The sequence below is a fragment of the Camellia sinensis genome, chromosome 7, assembly GCF_055761805.1.
Source record: "Camellia sinensis isolate YWXY chromosome 7, ASM5576180v1, whole genome shotgun sequence".
In the NCBI taxonomy this organism is placed as follows: Eukaryota; Viridiplantae; Streptophyta; class Magnoliopsida; order Ericales; family Theaceae; genus Camellia; species Camellia sinensis.
In genome coordinates this window covers 113,140,115-113,165,376 of record NC_138967.1, presented here as the reverse complement: position 1 = coordinate 113,165,376, position 25,262 = coordinate 113,140,115, and the positions used below count along the sequence as shown (strand labels likewise).

The 25,262-nt window shown below is 39.9% G+C and overlaps 1 protein-coding gene across 1 annotated transcript; it reads right to left on the bottom strand.

Moving 5' to 3' along the window:
* Positions 1–851: 851 nt before the first annotated feature.
* On the bottom strand, positions 852–8,526 carry LOC145796043 (uncharacterized). Its single transcript, XM_082881020.1, has 4 exons — positions 7,512–8,526; positions 1,988–2,230; positions 1,397–1,540; positions 852–1,297 (listed from the first exon to the last, which is right to left on the bottom strand). Exons 1-4 carry the CDS (start codon positions 8,524–8,526, stop codon positions 852–854), a joined length of 1,848 nt encoding a protein of 615 aa, XP_082737146.1.
* Positions 8,527–25,262: the final 16,736 nt, after the last annotated feature.

The window sequence follows — 25,262 nt, the reverse complement described above, 5'->3', positions numbered from 1 at the left end:
ATCTAACCTTAAAACACGAATCTAACAGTTCGATCTCTAGGGATCAAGCTTGAAAATCTACTCCTCTCTCAAGAACTCCTCTTCCTCTTCCTGGAGCTTCTCTCTCTACCTAGAACAAAGATATAGAAATGATAGGTTTTCTCTCTCTATCGGCTGATTTAACTCTCTGCTGGAACACGTGGCACTACCGGGTTGGTTCTCCTCAAAAGGTGATAGAAAGACAAGACATGTGTAAGACAAAGTGTATACAACAAGCTAGGTGACATGGGCACTCCGGCAGGTAATGATCTTAGCTAAGGGCATAGGCTTCGGCAAGTAAGGTCTCAATGATCTCGGCTAGGAAGGATAACACTTGGCCAAGCCGTGCCACATCTCGGCCTAGATGTGCCACACCTTGGTCTAGGTCATTCCAGTCCCGGAACAAGATCACTAGGTGCAAGGATCAAGGATCTAGGACGCCTAGATGATGACATCTCGGCCTAGATGATGCATATCTTGGCCTAGGTGATGCACACCTCGGCCTAGATGATGACATCTCGGCCAATTTGCTTAGGTGATGGGGGAGGTCAACCAAAGTGGTTCCAAGATAGTCCTAGGGGTAAGAGGTTCAAAGGTGTGACCTAGGCTTGGCATGACCTAGGCTTGACATAGCAGGGAAGGAACAAAGCATGCAAGCAACACTTAAGCAAAACAAGACAAGATTCATGAATCCAAACTTAACAAGACAAAGTTATGTAAATGAACATGAACATGAACATGACTATGACATGAATATGGGTTGTTACAAAGGCAGAATCATGGGCACTGGAAAAAAAACCAAAGTCATGAATGGTAGAGCTGAACTTGGCAAACTAGGCACATGAAGCTTGTTTCAAACCATATAAAGCACGGCGGAGTTTGCAAACCTTGTTTGAAGGAACAGAAGAACCAGGAGGGGGTTGCATATAAACTTCCTCAGTGAGATCACCATTGAGAAATTCATTCTTGACATCCATCTGAGAAAGGTGCCAGTGGCGAGCAACAGCAACGACAAGTAAGCTGCGAACTGAAGTAAGATGAGCAATAGGAGCAAATGTTTCCTCATAGTCAATCCCATATTCTTGACTAAATCCCCGGGCGACAAGGCGAGCTTTGTAACGCTCAATGGAATCATTAGAATGAGTTTTGATCTTGTAAACCCATTTGTAACTTATAGTACGCTTTCCAAGAGGAAGATCAACCACATCCCAGGTATGAGTTTGATCGAACGCATGTAGTTCATCAGTCGTAGCTTGTTGCCAAAGAGGGCTAGAAGAAGCTTCTTAATAAGAAATAGGTTCATGAGAGCAAAAGGCAGTGGAACCAATAATATAATCATGGAGAAGAACAAAAGGTTGCCTTACCCATGTAGAATGACACTCAGGTGGAGGAGGAACCTCAATGGAAATAGGTTCCGGAGGAACCTCCCCCGGAGCTGGAGAAGGCATAGGGCCATCAGCTGACTCAAGATCCTTAGGATGGACGATGGACGTAGGCGACTGTGGAAGCATGGGGCTAGAATCTGCATCAAAGTCATCAGAAAACAGATCTACAGAAATATTAGTGAAGACTGGTGAGTGGGTGGACGGTGGTAGGTGAAACTTAACATTTTGTGTTCCCAGAAGACCACATGACGGGAAATACGAAGACGCTTGGAGATAGGGTCCCAATAACGATACCCTTTATGTTCAATACCATACCCTAGAAAACAACAAAGACGAGAACGAGGTTCGAGTTTAGTGTGTTTATGAGGCTGAAGTAGAACAAAACAAGCAGAACCAAAAACTTTAAGAGTGGTATCGTCAGGAGGAGAACCATACAAGCGCTAGTAAGGAGAAGTGTTAGCTATTACAGGGGTGGGGACACGATTGATGGTGTAGATTAATAGTGTCTAGAATATGACGGTGCTTTCTTTCAGCTCGTCCATTTTGTTGGAAAGTGCCTGCACAAGATCGATGAGAGAGAGTACCATGAGCTCGAAGAAAAGAAATAAAATCAGAATCCAAGTACTCCTTAGCATTATCAGAATGAAAAAGCTTAATAGTACGAGAAAACTGAGTGCGGACCATAGTAGAGAAATCATAGTAAATCTGTTTAAGTTCAGAGCGATTTTTGAGAAGAAAAAACCACGTATAGCGAGAAAAATCATCAACAAAAATCACAAAATATCTGGATCCCCCCATGGTAGGTGTGGGGGAAGGTCCCCAAATATCTGAATGCACAAGATCAAAAGGAGCAGTAAAAATAGAATTACTTTTATTAAAAGGTAAGTGTAGACACCCCATTTTTGACCGACCTCGAGACTCAGACGTCACCAGTTGAGCACTTGGTGATATTGCATAATGTGCTCGTTCAGAAGTTTCAGAGTCTTGGCTGCGAGCCCCGCCTCCGGATTTCCGAACCCTCTTCTGTGCCTTGTCTCGGTTTGCGAACCAGACTCGGTTTTCTCTGTTTCTTTTCCTGAAGGAAGGGATAGGTCCCGTAGACTATCTCTCAATGCCCGTGGGCTACATTTGGCGGCCGTAGGCCATTTCTCCCATTTCGGAGCCCGGTTTCCGGTTTTCGGTTTTCGGAGCCGTCAGGCCGTGTGCCTCGGTTCGGGACCGCCTAACCATCTCCGTTTGCTCTGATTTTTGGCATACATCTTATTTTCTCCCTTTTGAGGGACACTGGGGTCTGAGAAACCCACTTCGTGGCCGAACGCCACTTTCGGTGTTTAACGGGCAGTTTTCGGGGCCCCGAACTGCGTGTTTTGGCCCCCGAACATTCGTTTTGCGTCGGTTTTCGTTCATTTTTGGCAGGTACCTCTGTTTTATCACCAGGAAGGTCACTGAAGGGTGGGAGGCTAGTAATTGTTGCAGCAACCAGTTATCTCTCCTCCGGAGCCTCCCGGCGCCCGTTTTTCTGACTTCCGGGCCAATGTTGAACACCCTGGGGTTAGTGTTGCCAACTTTCAACCACATATTTGTGATCTACACACATGAGAGGCCACTAAAAGTTGGTGGCCGGCCATTAAGGTTACCTGACCCTTTTGACCCCTTTCTTCCGGGCTAATGTTGAACCCCTTGGGCCCACATTCTTGAACTTTCAACCACATATCTGTGATCTACACACATGAGAGGCCCCTAAAAGTTCATGGCCGGCCAGTAATTCAACTTGACCCTTTTGACCCCCTCTTTCCGAGCCAATGTTGAACCCCTTGGACCCACTTTCTCGGACTTTTAACCACATGGTTGTGTTGTACACACATAGGAGTACCTCCCCAGTAGCTGGCCGGCCAGAAAATCTCATTGAACCTTTTGACCCCTAGCCGGCCGGCTAGGTGGTGTGGCCGGCCGGCCACCTCCAGCAAAAGTGATAGGCCGGCCGTGTTCCTCGCACTGTGCACTTTACAGCTGTGGGGCAATATCCCCCAGACAAGATATTTATCCGGGGGATATTTTGTGGGGGAGTTTTACTCTCCTTTTCTCCCACCTTTACACCCCCTTTTGAACCCTTATAACCAGCTGGTGGCCTCACTTACAAGGGTTAGAAAAACTCTCCTTCAAGCTTCCATAGCCAACTCCATCTTCTTCCTTCTCAATTCTTCAAAAAACCCTAAGTCCCTAACCTTCATTCCTTCTACACCACCAAGCTCTACCACCACCATCTTATTTCCAGCAACAAGGAAGGTTTCCCAAAGGGCAAAGAAGCTGCAAATTCATCCAAGAAGCAACAAAAGTTTGAGTCTTCAAGGGTAAGTAATACTTTTACCCTTTTGACCCTTTTTCTTGATCTATTTCTAAGTCCTCCATGCTTTTTGTTTCAAGCTCTGGCCCTAACTGAAAAGGGCTATATTTTGAGCTCATCTTCACTTTTCATTAAGGGCTCAACCCTGTTTGAGCCCTCCATGACACACTTGCTTCATTGACCCTCTTGTATATCATAGTTTTGCATGCTATTTTTGGCCCATGAGAAATTTATTTTCGAGCATGTTGTAAACTGATATTAGGCTTATTTTGAGCCCCTCTTCAACATTGAAGAAGGGCTCAACACCATTTGGGACTTCAATGATATACCTACCTTTATACTCCTCTTTTCTTCCCCATTCTTGCATGCAATGGCAGCCTATCATGCTTTTGTTTTTGGCCATTTTACAGTTCTGAAAAAGTCCTTATTTTGGTCCATTCTTCATTTTTCATTTAGGTCCTTTCATGGTTTGGGGCCTCCATATGCCACTTCATGTTATATCTCTCTTTTGGTTCGTTTTCTTGCATGTTTAGTTAGCCTACCATGATTTTGTTTTCGACCATTTTACAGGCCTAGAGATAGTCTTATTTTAGCCTATACTTCATGTTTCATTAACACTCTTTTTCTGTTTGGTGATTATTTTGCATACTTCATGTTATAGCACCTTTTGAGCCTTGTTTTGCATCACATTTTTAGCATATTTGTATACTGATTTTGAGGCTTCCATATACTGTAAATGTTCATATTTTTGGTCCACCTTCAGTGCTGTAGAAGGAAATTTTTCAGTTTGGGTTTTGCTTATATCACTTGCTTCATTACCCCTCTTTTGGCCCCTATTCTTGCATGCCATTTTTCCCCTACCTATGTTTGCTGTTTGGCCATGTTTATAACTGTGAAAGTGCATATTTTGGGACTGTCTAGCTTCTGTCTCTGCATTGCATGTCCATATTGTGCATGTTTAGCATAGCTATAGGCCATTTCGGGTGCCTAAATTCACATTTCGGGACATTTCCTTGCATTTCATGTCATTTCGCTTCATTTCGGGACTGTTTTCCCTCATATTTTAATGCTGAAAATCCATTACCATGTTTACATACCATTTCCCATGCCATAGTTCGCATTTTTGCATTGCCTCGGTTTGCGTGCCCGTGTGCACGCATTTCGAGGCACTTCATTTTTATCCGTCGGCATCCCATGTGAGTGTGGCTGAGGCTCACTCATGTTGGTATAAGCCCATATCATGTTTTCATGCCATTTCATCACATTCCATCATCGCCTCGGTTTGCGTGCCCGTGTGCACGCATTTCGAGGCACTTCATTTTTATCCGTCAGCATCCCATGTGAGTGTGGCTGAGGCTCACTCATGTTGGTATAAGCCCATATCATGTTTTCATGCCATTTCATCGCATTCCATCATCGCCTCGGTTTGCGTGCCCGTGTGCACGCATTTTGAGGCACTTCATTTTTATCCGACGGCATCCTATGTGAGTGTGGCTGAGGCTCACTCATGTTGGTATAAGCCCATTTGTCATTTCCATGTCATTTCATTGCATTTTATCATTGCCTCGGTTTGCGTGCCCGTGTGCACGCATTTCGAGGCACTTCATTTTTATCCACCGGCATCCTATGTGAGTGTGGCTGAGGCTCACTCATGTTGGTATAAGCCTATTTGTCATTTCCATGTCATTTCATTGCATTTTATCATTGCCTCGGTTTGCGTGCCCGTGTGCACGCATTTCAAGGCACTTCATTTTTATCAGCCGACATCCTATGTGAGTGTGGCTGAGGCTCACTCATGTTGGTATAAGCCCATTTGTCATTTCCATGTCATTTCATCGCATTTTGCCATCGCCTTGGTTTGCGTGCCCGTGTGCACGCACTTCGAGGCATCTCATTTTCTTTGTATTTTGCCATCGCCTCGGTTCGTGTGCCCGTGTGCACGCATTTCGAGGCACCTCATTTACATTGCATTCTGCCATTTTCTCGATTTGCGTGCCTGAGTGCACGCATTTCGAAGCATGTCATCCCATAGTATTCTGTATGTTAGGATTGTATCTTAGTTGCATTTCATGCATATCATGCATATTGCATCGTGTTCGGAATAGGAGTTAGCCCGGGCACGAGAAACGAGGTATATTTCGTACTCCGAGTGACGGAATGTGTCTCAATTCCCCAGTCACCGACACTCCGGATTACCCATGATGGAGTTAGGTTTTAGTTGTAGTTTCATGTGCATCAATTTTATATTGAGTTGTGCATTTCGACTCCTCGGCCATCATGCCTCGGTATGCGTGATTGGTGGCACGAGGATCGAGACATGCATATATCTGTGCAAATACATTGCTATGCCCCTTTCCTGCTCTCTGTTGCAGCAAATGAAGAATCAGCAACTTTTCGGAGTCCGGCACGCTTTCCAAGAATAACTGCTAAACAGAGGCTAATTGGGGCATCCCGGTGGATTTCCGCGCAAGACAACCCGGACGTGCATCATCCATCAGAAGCGAGGCAGTCCCTGGCTTGCATGCCAGTTTTATTTATTTTCTTAGTTAATTTGTTAATTAATTAGGATCTTATAATATTTTGGACTGTAATATTCTTTTATTCGGGACTGTAATATTCAGACTGTATATTTATTCGGACCCTCTGCGCGAGGGCACAACTGTAATAAGTGTGCGTGTGTGTGTTGTATGTCTTCCAACCCTACGTCTTTCTCCCTTTTATTTATCTGCTTTTGGTGGTTAGATTAGGGCATGTTTCAATTAGCATACAGTATGATAGCATGTTTGCATTCATTCATCTGTATTGCATGCACCGGGCTCGGCGCATCATACTAACTGCATTGTACTTTCAATTCCAAATTGAATACATGTTAGTTGTAGCATTTCATATGCCATGTTTAGAGTAGCCGAGCCTGCTATAGTTGCATTTTGCATGTGTTGCATTAGGCATTTTTGTATACTTAGGATTCATGCATGGATTTCTAATAAATACCTGTTTTGGCTTGGAGTACTCGGTGAGTTCTATGCTTTAGCATCCTTGCATGCGTGTGAGTGAATGCCATGAATAGCATGCTTACTATGAGGCTAATTGCTTATGTGATATAACTGCCTGAATGCCTGTGGATGAAGGTTGGGTTACTTAGATTGGAATAAATCATCAAATGTTTGTTTTAAGCCCACTAGATAGTGGCAAAACCATCTTTTCTAAGCCCACCTGCGGGTGGCAAAATCTGCATTTTAAGCCTACTTGCGAGTAGCAAACCATCTTTCAATAAACAAACATGAAGTGTTTTGTTCCAATTCAAGTGATCCAGTCTATACTTATATGCTGCGAGCATCACATAGTAACCTAGGCTAATAACCGGAATAAGAACTCACAACGTTTTCAAAAATTGATATCATGGTTAGTAGAGGCCGGTCTATGACCGGGCGAGCGGGGGTGCTCACGAAGTGACCTTCCCCAATCATACCCAAGTTCTCGAGCCGAGGCAACTTTGGTGATGACGGACACGTGGCCTTTTGGCACCGAGTCAGGGTTTCCTAAATTTCCCAAAATAAAATATTTAGGTGGCGACTCTGTATCTGGCAAAGCAGTCCATGTTTGGCACTTCTTTCAAAATCAGTTTTCTCAAAAACGATTTGCCGGATTTGGACTCTTTGGTTCAGACTTAGAACCGTAACTACAAGTCGAGTTCGAGCTGTGGCGAGGTCCCCCGCGGGCTTGTTACAGTAAGGCATGTTGTTTAGCAATTTGACAAGATAAACAATCGACATCTTCAAGACGGACACGACCTAACTGACCACTAGAAACTAAAATTTTCAAGCGACTAACAGAGACATGTCCTAAGCGACAATGCCAAAGATGAAAAGAAGACGTAGTAGATGCAGCAGCAACAGTAGATGATTTGTGCGGACTACGAAGATGGATAAGCTCGAACAGACGTCCATGCTTACGGCCTATCCCAAGGATTTGTCTCGTCTGAGGGTCCTGCACCAAACAACCATTAGCAGAGAAGGTCATAGTTAGACCAAGTTCACATAATTGATCAACAGAGATAAGGTTCATTTTAAGAGAAGGAATATGGTAAGCATCAGAAAGAGACACGGTGGAAGTAGAGATTTTGCCAATATGACTAACGGGCATATGTGAACCATCAGTAGTGTGTATAGTGGGAGCAAAAGAGGATGATGACAAAGAAGAAAAAAGAGTGGAGTCAGAAGTCATGTGATTACAGCATGCGGAATCAAAATACCATGAAGAGTTACCTGAGGTTATTGAAAGAGCAGTAGAGGGAGGAGTACCAGATTTGTTGAGCACCTGGTGGATAATGGACTCAATATTATCCATAGAGAAGGAAGGAGCAGAAGAACCCTCAAAGGCAACAGCAGCAGAACGAGAACCGTGGCCAGATTTGGACTGAGACCCAGAACGAGAAGCCCCCTTCTTAGATGAAGTAGTGGAAGGAGCTCGAGGACAATTGATTTGGAGGTGGCCCGGAGCAATCTTGTGACAAGTCAAGAAATCGTGAACCTGGCAGTGAACAAGAGAATGATTGGCTGGCAGGCCCCGGTTGCGACAATAACTGCATATGATTGGCTGTGAAAATGAGGAACTCTGAGAAGATGGCGTAGCAAGAACAAAATCCATGTCTTGAGATCTAGGACTCCCAAAACGAGTCTCCTCTGATAGGAGATCAGTAATGGCTTGCTCTAAAGTGGGCAAGGGCAAATGATGAAGCACAGAAACACGTACAGGCTCAAAAGTGCTATGAAGAGCCATAAGAAATTGTAACAGTCGCTGATGATTCCGATAAGTAATAAAGAGCTATGCATCATCAAAATGAGCCCATGGAGGTTCAGAAAGAGCGAGCTAGTCCCAAATAGACGACATTTGGGATAGGAAGTCATTAAGAGACTGACCGAGTGCATGGCGCATGTGATGAAGAGTCTGCAACAGTTGCTACTGATGAGCATGTCCAGTGGTCTGATAACGTTCCTTCAAGAAATCCCAAATTGCTTTGGTAGGAGTGGCAAGGGAATCATCATCTTGAAAGCGTTCAAATTGAAGGTGAATGGAAGGAACTGAGGTAGTCCGGAACCATATAATAATTTGATAATTCTTACTTTCCCATTCGTCAAGACGGTCATCGAATGCAGAGTCCGTCTCATCCTCCTTCTGGTGGGGTTTGGGAAGAGCACCAATAATGATCCGCCAAAGGCATTTGCCTTTGATGAAACTAGAGAGAGCTTGAGCCAAACTAACATAATTAGACCCATCAACGATAACATAAATAGATTAGATGTTCTCTATACAATCCATAAATGCCAAAACGGAGGGCACCAACAGATTCAGAAGGCTAAAAAACTTTAGGGACAAGTAGGACGGATGACAGGACTATGGTTGTGATGATGTCAGCAGCGAGGCAGTGCTGGAGTAGAACTGAGATCAGCGGCTGAGAAGAGATGACGTCAGCGACTGAGAAAACAGGGAAAACGGCTAAGGGAAGTCGACCGGAAGCCAAGGAGATGCGGCTGAGGCAAAAGCCGAGGTCGGCTGACGCGGAAGCCAATGGACAAACAGACGACAGAGAGGCTAAGGCGCTAGGGTGGAAGCCGAGGTTGGTTGATGCGGAAGCCGAGATCGGTTGATGCGGAAGCCGATGGGCAACCCAACGTCGGAGCGGCTGAGGCTTTGGTGCGGAAAGGTGGCTGATGCGGAAGTCGATGGGCAAGCCAAAGGAAGCCGGCTGAGACAACGCGTGCTGGAGCGTGCTGAGAGTGGAGGCGGCGTCAACCGACGCGCTTGTCTTTGGGAGGCGTGTAAGGGTGCGTGCTAACTCTGATGGAGGTGAATCTGGTGGCGTTGAATTCGTCGTGAAGAAACGAAGAGGTAGGTATAGTCCAAACGTTGAAACAAGAATGGACTAGATATGCAGAATCTAGCAGAAACGGACAGAGAACAGAAACAAGCTGCCAAAGAAAAAAAACGAGAGGAAAAAAAATGCTAGGAAAGAACCCTAGGCTCTGATATCATGTTTTGAAAAATAGAGAGACTGTATATTAAATTGAATGAATAATACAATAGGAGAAGCCTGTATATATAGGCAGAAAGGAAACCTAGATAGGTACAGAAAAGGATAGAGATAAGACTAGAATGAGATAGAGATAGAGAAAGATACAATACAAATAGATAAGATACATCTATAATAATATACAACTAACATGTTGCAAGTCTTTACAGAACTCAACACACAAGTACTCATGAATCAATGGGCAGCCTTTGAAGAGTTTCTTGAAAACATTGTCTGTGATCTTGGCTTCACTCAAAGTCGGCTTTTTTAAACAAGGTAGGATTATAGAACAACTGGGTTTGATTCTACAGTATTCCAAATACAATACAGTGATTGATTGAGCAACAAAAACATCATCTACTAACCTTTTGTAAATACTGAAAGAAGTTGAATCATAACCAACTCTTTTGATCCGAAGATCCAACTCTTTGACATTGGATTCCAAAGCAAATTTCACCCACTCGGTGATGATGGAATCAGAATCAGGATGGTAATCAGAAGAGGGGATTCGAAGGCCGAACTTGTCAATGTTGTAGTACCCATTAACACATTTCTTTTTCTTCTTCAAAGATCTTTGTAAAAATCACTGCAGGAAAATTGATTTTTGGCGGCATTTCAAAAATGCCATCATAAGTTATAGCAACATTTAATATTTTCGTCGCTAATACAGTTGCCGTAATAGCTTTACAACGGTTTAAAAACGTCGCTAAAAACATTAGGCAACATTTTAAAAAACATCGCGAAAATTTTGACGCCAACTACTTTCCGTCACATGACATCATGATGACATCATTTACTAGCGTTTTTTCAAAAACGCCACTTTTTTTTTTTGGTGGGATTCTGAAATCTAGCATAACACAGGTAAATAATTTAACTAAAATTTAGCATAACACAGCCGAAGAATTTAACTAAGAAGAAAGCTTGGGAATTTAACTACCTGTATATAAGAGCAATGGTATGTACAACTGTGATTTGGCAAAAAAAAAAAATCACTACAAATTCAATCTCAAACCACTCTTGAAGTTGCTCTCACCAAAAATTAAAAGAACCAAGAAATCAAAGAAAATAACAAGGTATAAGGCTCTTGGAACAGTTCTTCAGCTCTTCCTCCAGTATGCTCATGCCACAATGACATCCTATTGCAATTTCAGTGTCTCATTGCCCATCCATGGATTGCTGGAACTCCATTATTCTTATTTGTTTCCTACAATTACAATTAAAATTAAGTAACAAAATCAAAGTATACAATTTCAATTTGAAACATAAAGAAACTATATACCTTTACTCGAACAACTGAGATGTTTTTCTGCCGGTTATGTGATTTAATGTCTTCTTCAACTAAACTGGCGTTCCTTTTTCTTTTTTTTTTCTTTTGAATGAAAACATGGAAAGTAAATACAAGCAGAGATTGATAACAAAAAACATTTTTTCATGTATATATAGGCAGAGATTTTTTCATGTATATACACGCAGAGATTGGTAACAAAAAACATTTTTTCATGTATATACAGTATATACATTTTTTCATGTATATATAGGCAGAGATTGGTAACAAAAAACAAAACAAAAAAGAGGGGGTTGGGATAAAAAGGAAAGAAAAAAAAATACTAGCTTATCTAGATAACTTACGAAGGTTCAAGACCATGGTGAATTATTGCTTCAGGTCTATTCTCATGCAAGTAATTCATCTCCTTGAAAAAATCACCAAAAAATTATGTAAGTAGAAGTATTGAAGTCAACTGCAGGTAACACCAAATAAATAAAATCTTCAGCATTCAATGAGCTAGAGAGAGAGAGAGAGAGAAAAAAAAAGAAAAGAAAAAAGAGAGGAGCCATAAATTGATTGAACCTTTGGCACATGTCCAACAACTCAATTTAAGAAATCCTAGTCCGACATAATGTTGAAAAGTAATTTTTCATTCTCAAACAAATAATCTAGAACCTCAAAAGAGGTTTTTGGCATCTTAACATCTCAAAGAAAGACAACAAGGCCTAAATAAACAAAATCAATTGTTCAGAACTTCAAACAGATTACTAAAAAGTGTTGTTGTCAAAGTTTGATCCACATCAACCTTTCCAGGTCATTTGTATTAAAGTGAATTCTATTGAGGAACTAGATAACTACAAATGTAGGGTGTGAGATTCACAGTTGTTCAAGCTTCACAAAAGATTACCAATTCTAGCAACGTCTCTTGCAGAAATGTATCAAAATCTCAGCCCTTTCAATCATTTTCAACTCTTGTTACTTCCAACCCTATTAATAAAACAGAGCTCCTTTCAACCTTTAATATGTTTACATTATGTGTCCCAACTCCAAAAATCATTCCTACCAACCACAACATATACATCAATGTTACTATTTAGTTTTTGTCACTAATGGGTTGTTATGTTTCGCACCAATGGTATCAACCATATCCATAATCCCTGTCAAAGTTAACCTTTAAGTCAGCATTGTTTTACCCTACATCAAAAAAAGTTACATCAAATTCTAAAGCTACTATTGCAACCTATTAGTACTATCAGTCAAGTTCAACAAGCTCAAACCACTTATTTTGAATGTGTAATTATATCTGCTAATGACGATAAAATTTAGTTAAAAGATGGAAATAAACATCGAAAATGAAAAGTCAAATCATTTGATAAAATCTTCTAAACAAGGCATGTTGAGCAATGGTAATCTAGTACAAAACGGAAAATGAACCTTGCAATATCAAGAGCAAATATCACTGCTGTTGTAGGTTTTAGGGCTCCTTTTCTCTTTAAGAAATCACGAAGATCACCTTGCAATTTACATAGCACTAGGATAAGAGAACAAGTTTATGAAAACACAACAGGATATCCCTTCAAGATGAGTGAAAGGATCATGTCAGTTGCATATTGTATGAAAAAATCAAAACGAGAAGCACTTGCTAGATGGAATCTTCACATCCATATACAACATTAAATGACATGTTAAAAGATATAAAAAGCATTGCTCAGTGTAAATAGCAGTCCAATTCTGAGATGGAAGACATATCAAAAGAATTCACCTTCTGTTGACACGAACCACCATAAAAATTGAAGTTCAAAGATTGAATATATATTTGAAACACAAGCATTAAGAAAAGGTCAAATTCAGCAAAGGGTAAGAAAGAATTGGAAATAGCAAAAACAACACCAACTGCAATTACAGGGATAAATAGCTAGGACGAGAAGAACTCCTACTGCTCCATAAACAATAAAGAATATTAAATCTGCAATCTAATAAGCTGGAAATCAGCAAAAAGTTTAAGACTATCAAGTGCCACTTAATAAGAAGTGCGTACTCAAAAAATTGAGAAAGACCTTGGGTAAATATTCTGTCACAATCATCATTGGGGTACTTTGTGTTACAGCACCCAGAAATTGGACTACATTTGGATGTCGTATCTTCTAAAGCAATTCAAGCTCATCTCTGAAAGCCCTCCTGCGCAAAATCAACAAAAAGCAAAATGAAACCAAAAGTTGAGAAAATAATGTAAACAAAATGAAAATGCCATCATATGGACACCTCACACTTTATCCTCATCAGCAGTCACTTCTTTCCCAAGTTTTTTCTCAGCAACTTCTATTCCTTGCCATGATGCTACACAGAAGGTTCCCTGGGATATGTTTCAGTTAGTCTATAAAAGATGAATTACTACTTTCAAGACAAAAAAGAAGCAGAAGTATGATTTTTGCAACATAAAGTAATCAGATCAACAACCTGAGTTTGCCAATTAAAACTACACCTATGACTCAGTCAGCACAGATGTTTAGTCTCTTCTTTGTTACGAAACATTAATTTTAGGCAATGTTTCACCAAAATATAAGAGGTTAGACACTTCAAATTCTTGAAACTAAAATAGGTTAATAAAATAGCTAATGTTTTTCTTGTTGAGGTTTTTTAATATAAAAAACACAATCCAATGACAAAATTATAAAGCCAAGTCACTATGCTGCTAACAAGTATGCTAAGTGATGGTGGAAAAAGGTTCTTTGGTTCAGTTCCATCTCAAGCCATACTAGTGCCTCCCCAAATTTTGCAGAACCAAGCAAGTTGAACCCAAAACCCACCTATGCTTGGGAAGCTTTATTATGCATAACACATTCAAGTTGATCAAAAAAAAAAAAAAATGCATGACATATTCGTGTATTCACAAACAAAGAAAGGGCAGGGGAGCTTTATTCCAACAATTTTTGAGTCTTTAATATATATATATATATATATCTATACCTACAAGCAACAACTAGTAGAACATAAGCAACGAATTTTTTTTTAAACACGTATAAGATGCATAACAATCTCCAACTTGAGTAGTGTAGAGATATTGTTGGTGGAAAGTTACTGTATTTAAGCAATGAAGACAAAATCAACCTTCAAGAACTATACTCCTAATCATTCTTTGAATATTAGCATGTTAGGATATTAACTACGAGTATAGAACATGATGTACAAATATCATATACAGTCTATAGAAGTCTCTGAAACGATACTTCAAATAAATTAGAATTTATTGCCAACCCTTTTATGTTTTAAGAACCTTACTTAAATGAACTCAGGGGTATGCAAGAAGAAAAGCAGGGTAAAAGAGTATACCACAACTATAATACAAACATCTGCAGAATCCTTTTAGAAAAGTTAACACCGTATCATATTTCTCCACTTATCCTTCAAATCAACCTAAACAAAGTAACCTCAGATATTTAGCACAAAAAAAAAGAATTCCAAACCAAACAAAGACACTTACAAATGATCATAACACTTCTCACCTCGGTTTTCTCTTCAAATATGTCACAATATGAATTTAAGATGAGCTTCCAGTTCCGTATACTGGACCTTCAAAAGAAAGATACACAAATGTGTAAGGAAATTTAATTACTGAAAAAGATTATTATTCATTTCTTAATTTTCTCCTTTTCCCATCATCACCAACAAATTCGAAGTAGTTTGCGTGGAAGCAGTACTTGTCGAAGTAGAGAATAGGGCACGAAGGCCACATGGTCTGCCACCACCGCCTCAATAGTGATTTGGTACTGATCGTGTTGGCTAAAGGAAGGCAAAGAAGAATTTGGTGAATGTAGAGGGTCAGAAATTAAGCCCCAAACTAAGTATGGGCCTAAGCACTGAGGTCGCCCCAAAGAGGCAACTAGGAATGACAAAGAAGCATGGGCAAAAGCCCAAGGGAAGTGGGCCAACAATGGGCCGAAGTAGGTTCAACCCGCCAACGGTCTAAGCAGACTCCACAAAGGAAAATGCCTAAGTCAAGTTGTGGAAGCAACACTTGCAGCGGTGAAGTTACAGAGGGAACATGTGCAGCGAGAAAGTTGCTGAGGCACTTCGTCCTAACGCCGCCATCCCAAGTAATGTTGGTGCCGCCACCATTCCAAGTAATGTCGGTACCATAGCCATCTGGAGTTGCTAAGGAAATGAGAAAACCGAAGCAACTAAGTTGCAGAGGCAATACTTGCAGTGCCCAAGTTGCGCAGGCATTCTGTCGGTGCCGCCATCTCTAATATTTTCGGTCCTGCCGTTTGAACTTGCCGCGGGAAATGACTATTGCAGCAACTACGACCGCAGCAACTAAGTTGCAGAGGGAATATCCTGCCAAGGTGATAGCAGCCTTTGAGAGAGACCTCCCTCTGCAAGTAAAGGCTAATGCTTGGCACTGATAGCAAGCCCCAAGGCATTACTAGCCTAGGGATGATAGCAGGTCCCAAAGTGCATTTAACTTGGCGCTGATAGCAGGCCCCAAGACTTACTGGTTGGAGCTGATAGCAAGCCCAGAGATACTAGTTTACCACGGCGATCCCGCGAAGATGGGAGCAAGGTAACCCGAACATAAGGGACTTCCTTTCCATTACCCAGCTCATGGACCTGCCTTAGTCACACATGCAGGACTAAGGAGGCCCCCTTGGGCTTGGTACTAAGGCACAACATGGCTGATAGTAGGCTTGGCTGTGGCCTTCACCCTGGGAAGCTAGGGAGTTTGTGGTTAAGTGGCTAAGGGTGGAGGCTTCGCTGAGGTGAACACGAACATGGCTGATAGCAGACTATGGAGTCCTGAGAATGCATGTACTGGCCAAATAGAACTGAGAATGCAAGTGCAGTGGCAAGGTTCGCCGTTGCAAGTGCACTTGTTGAGGTTCGAGCTGAGAAGGCAAGCGCAACAGCAAACACTCCCGCCGCAACTACACTTGCTGAGGCTCAAAAGGGAGTTGCAATGCTAAACACTCCCGTCACAATTACACTTGCTGAGGCTAAAAAAGGTAGTTGTGAAGGCAAACAAATAGTACACAGTACATGCAGAGGGACAAGTGGCATCTTCAGTTTGGTGGCTCAAGGCAGAATATTCTATGCGATCCTTTGGGACACATGTCTTGTCTCTATTTGGCCACTTGGTGTCCTCTTAGCACCAAGGAAAATCCTATAAATATGACCCATTTTCTAAGTTTCAATAAGAAGAATTTTGGGGATTTGGGGAGATGCTACCCATTTTGGTACTGCCATACACTTCTTCTTGAGCTACTTGTTTCACCCTCACCCAGCTGCACTTTCTCCAACTCCCATACTGTTGCTGCTACTCATTCTCCAGCCACTTTTGCCATTATTGGACCATTAGCATAGTTTTGCCTCTCTAATCACCTCTCTAACCTTGAACCCCCCTACAGTGAATAATGTGTTCGGGCAAATCTGATAATCTGTCAATATCATTGTGTTGATCTTTCTCTGATGATGTTATTTCTTCTTCGTTTTTCTTTTGCTTTATTGCTTCATTGTTTCAGCGTTTGAGGCTTGATCTCTTTTGTTTATTGCCTTTCCTTTTGTGAAACATGCTTTGAAGGAACGTGTGGGGTTGAAAGAGTTGTATTATGGTGATAGTCTTTCTTAACCTATTTATTAAGGGGGATTTGGTTGAAACCGTCTTATAATAAAATTTTAATATATTAAGGATAAGTAAAAAAAAAAAAAAAAAAAAAAAAATTGAAAAGTCCAAAACATACTATTATTATCAAAATATTAAACTTTAAAATAATATAACTTTTGGGGTAGATGTCGATTTTTAATAAAATTAATATTTTTAGAATTCTCTTATCAAAATCTATTAAATAAAATCCAGGTTGACTATGAAATTCTTAAAAAAAAATAAATTATTATCATCGAAATTAATGTAAATAGCAACAGTAACATGTTACTTTGCTTGACAGTAACATGTTATTCTGATTCATAGTAACATGTTACTCTGGCAATATTGTCTAAGAATATATATATATATATATATATATTACTTTGTTCTTACTCAATTATGTATTTTCTCCTTAAAGGGTTTATGAAATAAAATAAATTAGACTGTCTTTTTCACCAAATAAAGATCCAATGGAGGAGTTTTGGTTAAATTTCCCATTTATTAACCTATTATAGTGGTGGAAATAGTAAAGATATCTTCATATTCTAAAAGTTCTTTTTTGCTTGGCAAGTGTATATCTATACTATGTGTACCCTACTAAAAAATGAGTAATTTTATCATAAAATTTCTTAATATTAAATGTAAAATTAGGAGTGTACATAGATTGAATTAATCCAGTTTTAGAGTAAATCAGGAACCAAACCATTTTTTACCATTCCAGAAAAATTGAAACCATAACCGAAGCGTCAACCTGTGGAATCGAACCAGAACTGAACCATAGAAACTGGTTTGGTTCGGTTTGATTTACGGTTTTAAGAATTTTATATAACAATAAATATTATTTGTCTTTTATGTTCGTTAATAAATTAATAATAATTAATATAGTTAAATCGGTTACAATTTATCAATTTTACAACAATGGCTAGTGTTCAAAGCTTAAAAGAAATATTTTATGTTTTAATTTTTTTATTATAAAAATATAAAAAATAATTAACAAATATGCAATGGTCCGGTTTGGTTTGAAATCGGGCCGATTTAAACAATTCCACCATTTTCAAAACTAGAACTGTAACTAAAAAATTCAAACCAAACTGGCGATTTGGACCGGATTGGATTGGTTTACTGGTTCCACCGATTCTTTTGAACACTCTTACACAAAATGCGTAATCTCATCACAAATTGACGTAACAAAAAATGTTGTAACCAAACTACTAAATTTTGCAACACCAACCATAAAATTTTGGATATTTTATTACGCTAATTTATGACATGATTACATATTTTTATAATAGAGTGCATGCCATATAAGGGGTGCGCACCATAGGCTTTTCCCTAACAATTAATAACAAGTACAAATATTATTGCCTATAAGTTATAACTTTTTGTTTGTTTGTTTGTTTTTTTTTTTCCCCCCTCATTCTTCTTATAAAAAGTGTCATATAAGAGTATATCTAACCTACTAGGCATATAATATTTGTTAATTAAAATGCCTAGTTGTTTGCTATATATTTTGTACAGGCCTATCGCAGCCTAACACGTGGATCGTAAAGGTCAAATTGGGAAATCACTGAAAGCCTCCAATCATTAACAGACGCGTGTCAATTTATAGCAAAGGAATGGATCCGCGAGACATGGGAACAGTCAAGATGCCCAAGGTGACATGGTCAAAACAGTTGCTTATAGTTTAAATTCAAAATTAGGAGGGAAGCCCAACCACGAGAGTGAAATAGGGAAGCAGACTGTTCAGAACCACGCTCAGTGATTATAGAGATCATTTCGATAGTTATCACCTGCTTTGACAGTTATCTTCAGAGACTATAAATAGAGGATAATGCTGATGATGTACATACCCCAGAAGCAAATCCAGAAACCAGTTTATTTACTTTATATTTTCAGTCCTTTAAATTCTAGTCTTTATATTCCTACACTGTACTTCAAATTCCTAGAATTAATTCTAAGTTAGTCTGTTGTTGTAATCCCTTTTGAAGCTGTGAAAGTGTGAAGATACTATTGTAAGCTCTTGTTTATTTAATGAAGTTTGATCTCTGTAACTATTTCGCTACTTCCATTACTTCGATTAAGTCTTCTTAAATTTCTCCTAAAAAGCTAAGCTACTAGTAAAGTCCTCTTCATTGAGGCTGAGAGAACTTCGAAACAATCGTCTGACTAATTGATTGGCATTTATTAATTTCTGTAAGGACTTATTGATCCTTATTGTGCCTGTTTGGCAGAGCTTAATTACAGCTTATTTCAGCTTTCAGCTTAATTTAAGCTATTTTGATGTGTTTAGTTTAGCTTATAGCTTATAGCTTATAGCTTTTTGGAAGTCAGAAATCAGCTTATTTTTTGAGTGGGGCAGGAGATGCTTTAAGAATAAGCTGGAAATCAGTTTAAGCTGAAAGTTATAAGTTATAAGCTGTTGAGGCATAAGCTATAAGCACTTTCCCACAGCTCTACCAAACAGGGCCATTGGCACACTCAAATTATATTTCTAACCTTCGAAAGCCAAAAAAAACCGACACTAGTATAACTTACCCTTTTCTTTTCATTTTTTTTTTTAACTCTAATGCACTAAGCATATGATTAGACATTTTGGCTCAACTCACATTCAATAGTTACATATAGCTAGCTTTCAAAGGTCAGACAAAATGTATTTAATCCTTATAATCATTTTCCTCCATCTTTGTTATTGATGTGACATTTTATAAAAATAATAATATTTGAATAGGTAAAATGCTATTAGCATTGGAGATACTCTAGCATATCCTTGTACTTAATTATTTCCAAAATTTAATATTTAATTATTTTTTTACTTAATTTGAATTACCTATAAATAAAACTAAATAAAATTATATAAATATTTGTATCGAAAATGATTGTCCAACCGGATGACGCCATGTGGCGATGATCATGCAAATAAATAGATATGCACGATAGTTTTATTGATTTTTTTATATTTGGAAAGTTTGATAAAACTACCTCTAAGGTGTTTTTACAGAGGACAGTCAAATCAAAGTGTGACACGTGGCGGGGGTGGCCCATAAAAGTGGACATACTTGATAATTTTATCAAGTATATTTATCATTAGATAATGGGGCGGTAGTTTCCTAATATATAAGAATTAGTTTAAAAATATTATTCTATCAATATTTCCAGTAGAAGGTTTCCCTACATTTTAGGAGATTGTTGTTGACCATTATCTCCATTTGAACCACCATATAACTACACTCTTGTGAATTGGCTGGGTGGCTATGACATGTGTCAATCATCCATCACACTTAGAGTCCAACTACCTATGATTCGACAGCCAGAAAAATGTGATAGCAATTGAACCTCCTGCAAATTAGTAAATTCAACACATGCATGCAGGAGATTATTCAGCATATTTTTGAGATATTTGGACATCAAGACTTGGTCATTGGACACATGGCAATCATTTAAAGCAGAAGGTTTCCACTATCTATATCATCCAATGGCTAGAATTTGAAGGCCGTAATGGCTCTTAAAATGAAGGCTTCTCTTTAATCGAGAAAGGACACTTGTCATCCATCAAAGAACCCTACTCACCATCCAAAAGTTCGTGTTTATAAGAGGATCTGGTCAACCCTATTCATAAGGAACTACCCAACTACCTATTGAGAAGAAGGAGGTTGTTGGGATAGATGTCATTGCGAGAGGCAATTTAACATCCCACTTTCAGAAGATCATGAGGGATTTTCAGAAGGCTGTTGCTGATTTCCAAGAGATAGCCATGATTTTCAGGAGGTTCAAGTATCTATAAATAGAAGAATTGAAGATAGATCAAACCCCAATCAATCCAACAATTTAACACAACTTAGTACATAGCACAGTGCTATTTATCCTTAGTTTAACCCTAGTTTAACTTAGGAGTAGACTTGAAAGGCATTTTTGTCATAGATTTAGCTTTAGTTTCTTAATCTCCATGGCATTTGTGTCAAATTAGTTATTTTTTGGCCTTCATAGGCATTATTTTGAAACTTAATTTGTGTTTCAATTCCATTATGTAATTCAATTTTATATTTTTAAACTTGTTTTTTATACTTTTATTTGTTCAATTCAATGAATTTATGGAAGTATATTTTCTGGTGTTCATTTCCCTCTATTTATCTCTCTTTCTGATATTAAAAACTCCATAGAAGTTTTAAATCCTCTTAATTGAGCCAAAACAAGAATCAGGAGATTTTGTACCCCTTTGAGTCTCACACAGCCTCTTGTTTTAGAAGTTAGATTTTTCCAAGTACATTTCCATAACTTAAGCACTGTTATCCTGACACGCCAGCAAATCACGCAAAATTTCTTAATTTTAATCAAAACTTATATTTTAAATAAAAAATATATTTTTGCATTTTTTACACGAACAATAAGATTCTTATGTGAGTGGTGAATAACCTTACAAATAGTTATTCACCCCAAAAAAACCTTACAAATAGTTTGTTGGGCCATAGGGCAGCCCAAGTACAGGTTGTTTGTCTTGTGCTTAGGAGAGTCCGGTCAGCCTTAGCTGGGCCGAACGCCTATTTTTCCACACAGATGGTTGTGGTGTGCGTGTGCACACACGACTGTATGGGATTTAGATAAGCTCTATCGACTTAACCAAGAGTCTTGGACCAACATTAATTTGGGTCGTGCTGATCCGCAAGAGAAAAAGCTATAAAAGGAAGCAAGGATCAACTCTAACACTTCCTTTGAATTGATAGTTTAGGAGCGAAATGAAAGGATTTGAATAGATAAAATTAGTTCAAATCGTGTGTTTGGATTTAATTATGATGGGAGAGTATGAGTATTTTAAGCACTTCACTTTCCTTCCAAAATTGAGTGGAAAGAGAATGAGAGAAAAGTGTTTCACATAATAATATATTAGCTTATAATCCTTGCTATGCACAAAATTAAATAATGATTAATAAATTCATTTTTTAATTAATTAAAAATAATTTTAAAAAGAATAAAAAATAAGTAAGATTAAGTCATTATTAATTATTTTTAACTAAATGGTTGTTTGATATTAATTTTTAAATGACTTTTTGAATTTTTAGAAGATAAAAACAATTCATGTGTTTAGGAATGAGTTTATTAATTTTATGGGAAAACTTGACTGAAGTTGTTTAAATTTCTCATTTTATCCTTTCAAATGTGTAAATTAATATCCATACTCACCAGCATTGTTGTTCTTTTCAAGTTGGTTCAAAATTTGAATTTTTTTTTTTTTTTTTTTTGGTGCATGGGATATACATTCTAACTTTTTCACTCAACGTTTTTTGGAGTTAAAAACATAACATCCCAAACACGACTTAAGCTACATATATATTTTTAATTTTTTTTTTATCTATTAATATTTTGTCCAAAATATTATATAACAAATACATATATTGTAATTAAATTTGTAAAATTAAAACAACTAAATTTGCTAAAATTACAAAAATTATACATTCGGTCAAATATAATTACATTTCATTTATGAAATTCATAATTATAATTCATTTTATCAGAGTTTGTCTGATGACATAGCAATCTGTGGGAGCCGGTTAGTTGGAATAACCAGAGGCGTACTATGAAAGACAGTTTTTACATGGCTCTACCCTGCACGAGACGGATGCCGAATACAATAGATAGACCGAATAAAAACTGAACTGTGGAGCCGAATAATTGGGAGGACATTGAGTGACAAGTGGGCCTGGTCGCGAGGCCCAGTAAATAAGTATAAATAAAGGAACAACAGACTAAAAAAAGGTATGTGAAAATTGTTGTGCTTAACTTAGAATACAAGCATTCTCGAGTGTGGATACTGACTTGCCCATCGGAGTGCTAATTCTAGCACCCTCGACCGGAGTGTTTATTCTTTTTCAGGTGACCAGAAGAGGATCACGAGCATTCCTCAGGATTAGAAGAGTATTTCCAAACCACATCACCACACAATCTTATTTATTTTATTTTTGATCTCCATTCTTCTCCTCTTCCATCTCTATTTTCTTATATGTAGTTTTAATTGTTGTGATAGATTTTAATTGTAGAAAAAACATGTCGTGATGTTAGTATTTGAGTTTTGATGGTCGATGATAAATTCAAGTTTTACATCTTAAGGTGATGTGACAAGAAAAAAAAAATTGAAATGAAAGATTTAAATTTTTATATTTATTTGAATAAGTATATTAAAAAAATGTTACTCATATTAGAAAATTTTCATTTGTCAATTGATAGAGTAAAGTAAATTTAAGTTAACCTTAAAGTTTAAGAGTATTTTTTAAGGGAGCTTTTTTGATAAATCCATTTTCTAGGAGCTTTATTCCATCCAACCCATATTCTTTTTGACTATTCCATTAGGTCCAATTTGAGATAAGAAGACCAAAATACCCTTTTCATCTACTTATGTTCCATTTAGTTCACATTATTTTCTTATGTTTCAATAAGTCCTATGGGTGACATAATTACCAAAATACCCTTAATGTGAATGTTCACACCGTCAATATAAATGTTTATATCGTCAATGTGTAGGGGCCCGGCTCAAGTCGATCCTCGTGGGTGCCCGGAAAAATTCGAGTCGGGCCGGGCCGGCCCAAGAGCCAAAAAAATAGGTCCGACCCGACCCGTTGATAATATGAATATTCACATTGACAAGTTAACATTCACATTGATAGGAGTGTAAAATTGGCCTGCGGCTCGTGGGCGGCCCGAAACCAGCCCGTCGCCCGGGGCGGGCCCGGGTCGGCCCGTTCACAATATGAATATTCACATTGACATATTAACATTAACATTGACAAGAGTGTAAAATTGGCCCATGACCCGTGGACAGCCCGAAGCCCGGGCCCGGGCCCGGGTCGGGGTGGGCCCGGCCCGGCCCGTTGACAATGTGAATATTCACATTTACATGTTAACATTCACATTGATAGGAGTGTAAAATTAGCCCGCGGCCTGTGGCCGGCCCGAAACCCGCCTGCGGCTCGTGGGCTGCCCTGGGCGGGCCCGGCCCGACCCGTTGATAATGTAAATATTCACATTGACATGTTAATATTCACATTGATAAGAGTATAAAATTAGCTCGCGCCCCGTGGCTGCCCGAAACTAGCCCACGGCCCGTAGGCGGCTCGGGGCGGGCCCGACCCGGCCTGTTGACAATGTGAATATTCACATTGACATATTAACATTCACATTGATAAGAGTGTAAAATTGACTCGCGTCCCATGGGCGGCCCGGGGCGAGCCCGGTCCGGCCCGTTGACAATGTGAATATTCACATTGACATATTAACATTCACATTGATAGAAGTATAAAATTGGCCCGTGGCCCGTGGGCGGCTCGAAGCTCGCCCGCTAATCAGGGCGGGCCCGGCCCGGCTCGGCTCGTTGACAATGTGAATATTCACATTGACATATTAACATTAACATTGATAAGAGTGTAAAATTAGCCCGTGACCCGTGAGCAGCCCGAAGCCCGGCCCCGGGCCAACGCGGGCCCGGCCCGTTGACAACGTGAATATTCACATTGACATGTTAACATTCACATTGATAAGAGTGTAACATTAGCCCGTGTCCCGTGACTGCCCAAAACACGCCCATGGCCCGTGGGCAGCCCGAGGCGGGCCCGGCCCGGCCTGTTGACAATGTGAATATTCACATTGACATGTTAACATTCACATTGATAAGAGTGTAAAATTGACTCGCGTCCCATGGGCGGCCCGAAGCCCGTGGGCGGCCCGGGTTTGGGTCCGGGCCTACCCCGGGCCGCGGGCGAGTTTTGGGCAGCGGACAAGTTTTACACTCCTATCAATGTTAATGTTAACATGTCAATGTGAATATTCACATTGTCACGGGTCGGGCCAAGCCCGCCTCGGGCTGCGATCGGGCTTCGGGCCTCCCACGGGCTGCGATCGGGCTTCGGGCCTCCCACGGGCTGCGGGCCAATTTTACACTCCTATCAATGTGAATGTTAACATGTCAATGTGAATATTCACATTACCAACGGGTCGGGCCCGCCCTGGCCCGAGGTCGGGCTACGGGCTGCCCACGGGTCACGGGCCAATTGTACACTCTTATCAATGTGAATGTTAACATGTCAATGTGAATATTCACATTGTCAACAGGCCGGGCCGGGCCAGTCCCGGGCCGCCCACGGGCCGTGGACGGGTTTTGGGCAGCCACGGGGCGCGGGCTAATTTTACACTCCTATCAATGTGCATGTTAACATGTCAATGTGAATATTCACATTGTCACGGGTCGGGCCAAGCCCGCCTCGGGCTGCGGTCGGGTTTCGGGCCGCCCACAGGCTGCGGGCCAATTTTACACTCTTATCAATGTGAATATTAACATGTCAATATGAATATTCACATTGTCACGGGCCGGGCCGGGCCGGGCCCGCCCCGGGCAACGGGCGGTCTTTTGGCCGTCCATGGGCCGCGAGCCAATTTTATACTCTTATCAATGTGAATGTTAACAAGTTAATGTGAATATTCACATTGTCAACGGGCCGGACCGGGCTCGCCCCGGGCCGTCCATGGGCGGCGGGCGGGTTTCGCGCCGCCACGGGACG

Bases quoted from the DNA above. Each gene is read 5' to 3' on its own strand.
- LOC145796043 (XM_082881020.1), bottom strand. From the start codon at position 8,526: ATGGCTCTTCATAGCACTTTTGAGCCTGTACGTGTTTCTGTGCTTCAT. The intron at 1,541-1,987 runs GTACTCTCTCTC...ACTTTGATGCAG, and splicing joins TTCTTTTCTTCGAGCTCATG to ATTCTAGCCCCATGCTTCCA. The intron at 1,298-1,396 runs GTCATTCTACAT...CTTATTAAGAAG, and splicing joins GGTTCCTCCTCCACCTGAGT to CTTCTTCTAGCCCTCTTTGG.